Source organism: Polyodon spathula, chromosome 2 (genome assembly GCF_017654505.1).
Source record: "Polyodon spathula isolate WHYD16114869_AA chromosome 2, ASM1765450v1, whole genome shotgun sequence".
Classification (NCBI taxonomy): Eukaryota; Metazoa; Chordata; class Actinopteri; order Acipenseriformes; family Polyodontidae; genus Polyodon; species Polyodon spathula.
The window spans coordinates 25,214,519-25,222,965 of NC_054535.1; the positions used below are offsets into that span (position 1 = coordinate 25,214,519).

General features: G+C 43.7%; 1 protein-coding gene across 1 annotated transcript in view; it reads right to left on the reverse strand.

Annotated features, from left to right (window-relative positions):
• The window catches only part of LOC121294611 (semaphorin-4F-like), a 48,781-nt gene extending 44,262 nt beyond the window's left edge, over positions 1 to 4,519 (reverse strand). Inside the window, exon 1 of the mRNA XM_041218501.1 lies at positions 3,830 to 4,519. Coding sequence (XP_041074435.1) covers positions 3,830 to 3,941 — 112 coding nt within the window. The 5' untranslated portion in view covers positions 3,942 to 4,519. The remainder of the gene's footprint in view (positions 1 to 3,829) is intronic.
• Between the last annotated feature and the right edge of the window lie 3,928 nt (positions 4,520 to 8,447).

Consider the following 8,447-nt stretch of genomic DNA (forward strand, 5'->3'; position numbering starts at 1 on the left):
CCCTGCCCCAAGTACTGTACCCTCCCTCCCCCACGGGAGATTAGGGTGAACGGGAAGACGTGCCCCAGCTGGCACTGGAGGATACACTCGATAGGACCCTCCTGGGACAGAGCCACCTTCTCCTTCGGTATGGAGGTGAGCTCAAACCTCCTGTCGAAGCTGGCATCGGAAGCCAGAGCTCCACCGCTGTCGGACTCGACATTGGCGGTGATGGGGGGCGCTGCAGCGTTTCTGCAGGTCCCCTGGACACCAGCAGCAGAGCCATGCCGGTCCATATTTTGGATGCAGGCGATAGCCCCTTGCTCTCAAAAGTTCCCGGCCGTCTTGGAAGATATCCGCTGCTCCTGTGATTGTCCGGCCTCAGCTCCAAGCGTGCTGAAGCAGGAGGCTACATATATCCAGTCTTCAAGGAAAAGCTCTTGGCCAAAGCCCGGCTAGCCTAGTGGTGGCTCGTAGACAGCGGTGACTGTCAGAAGCCAGAGTTCCTGACACAGATAATGCCACACTGCAGGATGCGCCGACATCCCCAGGACATACCTTTGGGGCAGCCGTGGAGATCTTGCAGAGATCCCACCGGGAACATGAGGCGTCCCGGCAGGTGGCCGCGTTGCTCTCTCCCCACACTACTGCGTGAGGCAGGTCGAACTGCAGGACAGTTCTGGTTCCCATGGCTCTGCTGGGAGACCCAAGGCATCGCCTAGAGGGCACACCAGCAGCAAACAAACAATCAGCCCTTCTCAACAAGCAGGGGAAACACAAGTCGTGGCCAGTCCACGCACTAGCGTCTGAGGAGGTGGTTCCAGGGCCACCACCCTCAGCAGCCGCCACAACCCCAGCAGGGCCCCTGAAGGCTTGCGGCCTCAGACACCCTTCTCGAAACACCAGCTGCATTATTGGTGCTTGCACCCCTGTGCAAGCAAGCCATTTGCCTTGTAGACCCACCTCCCATGGAGAGGGATACTACTCGAGGTACTTTCTGGTGCCCAAAAAAGACAGCAGCTTTCGCCCAATTCCTAGACCTGAGGCTTCTCAACGGGTTCTTAAAAGAAAGGAGCTTCCAGATGCTGACTCACCGTCACATTCTCCAGTCAGTCCGGCCAGGTTCACTACTGTGGACTTACGGGATGCGTACTTTCACGTTCCCATTCATCCAGAGCACAGGAAGTAGCTCCACTTCACCTTTCAGGGAAGAGTTTAAGAGTCTGTTGTTCTGCCATTTGACCTCTCCCTAGCTCCTCATGCGGTTTTCAAAGTGCGTGGATGCTATCCTGGCCCCCTTGCGGCTGCAGGGGATCAGAGTAATGAACCATTTCAATGACTGGTTGATCTGTTCCCAGTCACGAGAAGGAGCAGTGGCCCACAAGGCGGTCGTGACAGAGCATCTGGCAAGGCTGGGCCTCACCATCAACAATGCAAAGAGTCAGCTTACACCAGTGCAGTGCACAATGTACTTGGGGCTCCAGCTGGACTCCAATATGATGCGTGCATACCTGTCAGACGGCCGAGTAACAGACATCCAAGAGAGCCTCTCCTCGTTTCAACAGGGATTGCAGGTCACGCTCAGCCATATGAGCCATTCAGCTGGGTCTACTTTGCATGCACCTGCTTCAAGCGTGTTCCACCTCCATCCTATGCTCGGTAGCCCTACACTGGTGGAGGACGACCTCTCACCTACACGAGGGTGTGCACATGAGAGTAGTGTGGAACCGCCAAGTGGCGATGACAGACGCCGTCAACTTGGGTTGGGGGGTGATCTGGGAATGCAGGAGTACGTGGATCCTGGCTGGACCGCTGGACATCCCTGCATATAAACATGCTAGCGTTACAAGCGGTCTCCACCACTTCCTCCCGGTGCTGCAGGGCACATGTGTTGATCTGGTCGGACAACACGACAGTGTCAACCGCCAGGGTGGCCTGCGGTCCCCGGGGTTGCATCGCATGATCTTTAGCCTACTGATATGGGCACAGAGGAACTTGCAGTCCCTGTGGGCGATGCACATTCCCAGAGGGGTCCACATCCGTTGGAGTGGCAACTCCATCTTCATGTAGTGGAGCGCATTTGGGAACAGTTCGGGAAGGCGCGGGTCGATCTCTTCGCCTCGGTGGAGATGATCTATTGCCCCTTGTGGTATTCTCTCTACCGCTTAGGCGGTCCACTCAGGTAAGTCCCTGTCACACAACGTGGGTTTTAATGGGGAATTACTCTGGTTAAAACTGACTCGTTTATAACGTATAAACCGTTTAATACATAACGTTTTCCTGGATATTTTGTGCATATAAAAAAGGTACACCCGGGACAGTAAATGACAGTCATGGCGGCATTTGTGACATCAGGCAGGAAAAACAGTTGCTACTTAACTTATTCTGTTTTTTGTTGGCACAGCCATTGTACAGTTGAAACGTATAACGTATATAATTTTAATTACATTTTGCGAAAATATAAATTCGTAAAATGGCTCTACTTATTACATTGTACGGCCCACAGGGGCTGTTTAGTACAAATAGTAAACTACCGTTATTGGGCAGTTAAGCTTTCTTAAGGTACTTATGTTCGCAGAAAAGCATTTTGAATTGTGTTTACTACGTACTTAGTTTATATTAATAATAATAATTTTATAAAGCGCCTTTAATAACAAATCGTCACAAAGCACTGTACATAAGAACACAAATAAAAAGACAACAAGAAAAACAAATATTAAGTCTAAAAAAAAAACTTTAAACAAATAGCCAAGGATTCAGAGTCCTTAATTTCTCTGGGAAGAGCATTCCACAACCCGCGCTGTGGTAGCCAACATTGGCCCGCGAAATTGATTCCAGTCCTTGTCTTACCAGATCCTAAATTAGTTTATTGCCTCTTAGCAGCTTCGACTAACTGCGTCAGAATCTGCTTGGAGTAAAAACCTTGACTGGATTAGATCTCGGGGGCCAGAGTTGAGTACCAGTGACCTAGGACATAGGAACAGAAGGCCCCATCACCCACAGTTTGTAATCCGGTCGTGGAGATACATGACAGTCCAACATCAGTGGACCGCAAATTGCGCCTAAGAGTACAGAGAAATTGTCAGCTATGTAAGGGGGTAGACACCCTTCCAATCCTAAAAAGCCAATAGGAAGATTTTAAAATCAATGCTAAACTAACAGGAAGCCCCGCAATGTAAGGATTCCAGAAGAGCGTTAATATGATAATGAGATCGAGACCTTGTCAAAACCCCGACTGCTGAGTTTTGAACATACTGCAATTTGCTTTACACTGGTTAAGTCTGGATGAGACAAAAACATGGACCAATTTCTCCACAGCTGGCATAGAGAGAACTGGGCAAGTACTGATTTCCATCGTCCCTTGGAGTCCGTTATAAGTGCAGTGCAGCTGTACTAAGTCACCTCGAAATAATAGTTTGGGATCAGGGAAGTACAACTAGAGCAGACCAGGGCATTTAAATATGCACAACCTGTGTGCAATTGACGAGCCCTCGCCTGCTCGAAACTACAAGTGGTCCAAAATGGGCAGCTTCTTTACGGTGTTCAAAACCACATTCAATACCTTTAAAAAGTGCATCTTTATACATCGAGTACCTACTAAATAGGTATTTAACAGACAGAATCCCAGTGGGTTCATATACAGGTTGGTATTTGCAGCGATGGAAAACAAGACCCCATTAGCAGGTTGATGCATGGTTTTATTTCGAGTTTGATTCGAGTCACCTGAACTGCAGAGAACCAAAACTCGTAATAAAACTTGGAACAGGTGAAACTGCTGTGCAACAAGTCTTATTTCCACCCCGCTTGTTATTATTTACCGTACTTAAATATTTGAATTGGGTAAACTTACCTTCATATGTGATGGTTATTCTCGGTTCGGACTTCAAAGCTAACGTATAGTAAATAGGCACGACACACAGTAACAAAGAAAAATGACAAGCACATTCTCTGACGGTCTTCATGTTTTCAAACGTGCTCTAATGTACTAGTCCACTGATCCACACGCACAGTATCAGTCGTGTTCTTGTTGCTGGACCTGCCCGACTTCAAACGGCACATATGCTGGTCAGTAATTCGTGGTTCTTTTCCGTTTACCCTCAGAGTGCTCAGGTTGACTGCAGCCGCGGAGTCTCAGCAAAAAATCTCGGGGTAAACAGGCTTTTTAACTGCGCTCTTCAGTCTGGTTAATAACTAGTTGCATCGTCAGCGTGCAGGGGCTTGTGTTTAAAACCTGCCTAAATGTAACTGCAAATAAATAAAATAAAATGCAGATTGTGCACTTATTTTAAAATTAAAACCGTAATTTAAAATTACGATTAAAATAAATAAACAGTTGTGTTTCTCTAGCAATGCTCTTAGTGCGTTTTTGCGATTTCCATTGTGTTTGGCGAACAAAGTAAAAAAAAAAAAGAAACACCTTACACACAGTTTGCAAACGCGCGTTTTCGTTTAAACAAAAACTATATTTAAATAACAAATAAAGAGACACTCCGTAGAGTAATAATCCACTGCGTTCAGCGCTTGTAACCCAGGATGCGGATTGTTGCTCACATTCAAAGTACGATGACATGGCTCCGCCCTTCAGCACACTCCAGGTGCTGGCCTGTAACGTCACCAGGAGTTGGTAATTAGGGTTTATACCACATAGAGTACTATAGTCATTTCTGTGCATCGGTTTGCAATCTGAAAATGTATAAAGGGTTTATTTTGTCTTTATAACTATGTTATGTGGAAGGCTATTATAAATATCATAATCTACGTATATATTGTTTGTAAATCGGAATTGTTTGGACAATAATTACTGATAGGGCAATAATAATAATAATAATAATAATAATAATAATAATAATAAAAAATACTAGCACAATTTCAAGTGTTTTAAGATTGCATGTATGTTATTTAAACATTTAATACAAATATTTATATTAAAAAACGGACTTCGTTTTGCTGTAAGAATTCTCAGTATGACGCAACGGAACACGACAGACTAACTTATTGTTCCACTGTTTCACGAAGTGAGGACGAGGCGGAATATATATCGTGTAGTTGCAAATGATTCATTTTGATAATTTACAGCCTTGAATACGTTTTGAAAGGAAAGGCATCTTGCAAAAACTAACAAAACAATGCATTAAAAAAGCGACAAAAACAACAAAAGCAATTGTTCTGAGCCGAACAAATTACAGTAATTACTAAGTCTGTACGTTTTTACAGTTTAAAGTGATTTATTAAACGTTTTGGCGCCTCCTGGTGGTAGTATTAATAACTAGAGGAAACGCTGAGCCATTAAAAAAAGTATTAATATGTCTGGACTCTTCTATTCTATCATATTAGATATACGAATAACAATTGCAGATACCTCTTATCTCCGGACATTCCCATGAAATATAAAACTCAGGCTTAGGAGGGAGACATTTATTTACATAGAGTGGTGAGGGTATGGAATGGGTTACATAACCATGTGGTTGATGCTGAATCACTGGGATCCTTAAAGACTAGACTTAACCATCTTTTGGGATCAATCAGCTACTAGGAACTGTGGAGGAAAATTATTGAAAATTATTGAATTATTTTAATTAATTATTGAAAGAATTGAATCTGAATATGAAATGCCTTTCAGTCTACAACAGACATCAGCTAAGAGTAGCAGTTAACCCTCAAACTTCTGGACAACATTACACCTCACCCCCAGGCCCTTTCATAACACTGGCTCTGTTTTCATCTTATGCTACTTCCTATTTTATGTCCTACTGAAACTTTCTGGTAACACAGACACCAGACACACCCTATTTTCAAGCTTGTACAAACTATAAATATCAACTGCAGCCCCACTTGGGTTAACAGTCTCTTGTAGACTCTTCCCTTGTGTACATTGATTAAAATATCTAGAGCTGACAATAAACCTGAATCTCTTTGGATTGCGGAGAATAAATCCACTACAAATTTTGGCGCTGCGAGCAGGGTCCTGAATATTCTTTGGCTGTTCATCTTGTGTCTTACCAGTCTACCTGGAAGGGTGAGTACATTGAACAAAGACCACCTTCCATATTTAGAGGCTAGAATGTTAACAGACTGAGGATAACTGAAATACCATATGTGTATTAGGATTAAAAGAACTGTATAAAATAGTTTTGAGACCAGGGTGCAGGAATTGTCGGGGATATTTTGGTGTACGCGGTTTTGGCTGTGGACTGGAGTTCGACAGCAGGGTAATTGACTAATCAATAAATTGTGTTTCGGGGTGTAAATTCACAGAGAATGGTTTCACAGCAGTGTGATTAGTAATTTACCATAGGCACATACACAAGCGCAGGTACGTATGGAGCTCCATTTGTGCCAAAACTATCTAGCCGTTAGTTTGTCAATTTGTTTGTCAATTACTTTGTCAATTCGTGTATATGTCAATTTGTCCAGCAATTCGTCCATACATTTGTCAATTCATACAGTAATTCATAAGCATATTTGTTAATTCATCTAATAATTCATTAATAAATTTGTCAGTTAATTAATACAAACAACAGACCTGCAAATTTCCAATCAACCAGACAAACTTCCTACTGTCAATCTCGCCCTGTGCCGAAAACACTGCAACCTTTCTAGCCAATGGAATCAATGAAAATCCAGCCTCACTTAAAGTGCTTCAGTCAATAATATTTAGAAGGGCGTTTTAACAAGATACTCGACTCCACTGATTTTCAATGAAGATTTCCGTCTCACTGCGTGCAAAGCATTGTGGTATATAGAGAGTTAGGCAAAAAAATTCTATGGAGAGTCAATGCAGGCATATGAAATGTTGCTGGTTTGCCATGTTAAAAGAAAATGCCAGTAGATTGCTTACTGTGCTATACTGCTGTGTCTTGTAAATATTTTATGTTGTAATGTTATGTATTTCTAATGTATTTCTAAAGTACTTTCTAAAGTAGTCAATACGCCTGCATTGACTCTCCATAGAAGGTGTCTGGGACCCGAAGTGGGTCACACGTAAACAGCGTGAATAGTGGAATAAACAGAATAAAGATAGGAGTGACAAGGGAATTGTAATTTTATGTAGCTTGTTGCCCTGTGTCCAAGGGGCACTGGAGAGTGCATTGGATAAGGGAAACATTTTAAAGCAAGAAAATACATTGTTGAGAGAACAACTGGAGATTTTGTAGAAGTGTATGTCTAAAGCTAAAAAAAAAAAAAAAAAAAAAAAAAAACAGCATGGAAAGTATGTAGAGTAGCAGGCATTGGAAGTAGGAAGGCTGTGAAAGATGATTGTGTTGATTGGGATCTATTAGAGTCAGAGGCAGCCAGATACAGGGAGGATTGGGATGATTATGATATGAACCAAGAAAGTGATGATGGCGATAGTGAAGGTGATAATGCAGATAGAGGGGGCAGCAGAGCCAGGGGGGAGGCTGGTAAAGGAGGGAGTAATGGGGGAGCTGGGACAAGCTCTGACCCGAATCCTGGACCGACAACTAGGTCACAAATGACAAAAGAAACAGTAAAAGTGGGTCCCATTCGCACCAAATGGCCCCATATTTACTGGCCTTGAATAATGGGGGTTAGACTGAAAGAGGGTGAATCAGCGCAGGAATATGGGATTCGTAAATGGGAAGCATACAGGGATTATTCTGGACTCCAAGGGCCAAAAGAGGAGGACCAGGTATTTGTGTAGACAGTTTTGAGTGGTCTCGGACTGCATTTGCAAAAAGCATTAAAGGTTGGAGTTAATCCAGGGGAGACATATGACGATATTATGAATTGGGCAGGGACCATAGAAAACAGGCTAAATGAGAAAAAAAAGGGTGGGGGAATAAAGCCTCTGTGTGTGCTGTGCGCTTTGCAGGCAATTGCCATAGGTGTGGCAAGCAGGGACACAGACAAAGTGAGTGTAGGTCAGATAGAGATAAAGGGACAAAGGCTGGTAGAATAATATGAGCTAATTGCAGTAATCCTGGCCACTCTAATAGAGAATGCTTTCGGTTGGGAGGGGGAAAAGAAGGACAATGGGCCCTCTAAGGGAAACTTTCCTCCCCCTCTCCCATCTGCAGCAGCAGCAGCCACATGACCTTTGCTATCAGCACCACCAGTGTTCACTTATGAACAGGTGATACAGATGATGAGTGAAGCTAGGAAATAGGACTGTCCAGCCCCCATCGCCACAGGTTGTGTTGTGAGAAAAGGAGGGTGTTTGTATTTGCAAGCACAATTAGGGAGCCGGTTGTGCGACATGCTAATAGATAATGGAGCCGCCGTCTCGATAACTAATCTGTCTATTCCTGTTACCAGGGATTATGTAATTATTGAAGGTGTGGGTGGTGGTAGAAAACGCGCTTTTAAATCTGAACTGACATTGATGGACATTGGATGCATGTATGTAGTTACAGAGTTTTATGTATGCAACACTAGTGAAGGAACAATCCTAGGCAATGACATGCTATGACAAATAGGGGCTATTCACATGAGATTCACCGAAAGGG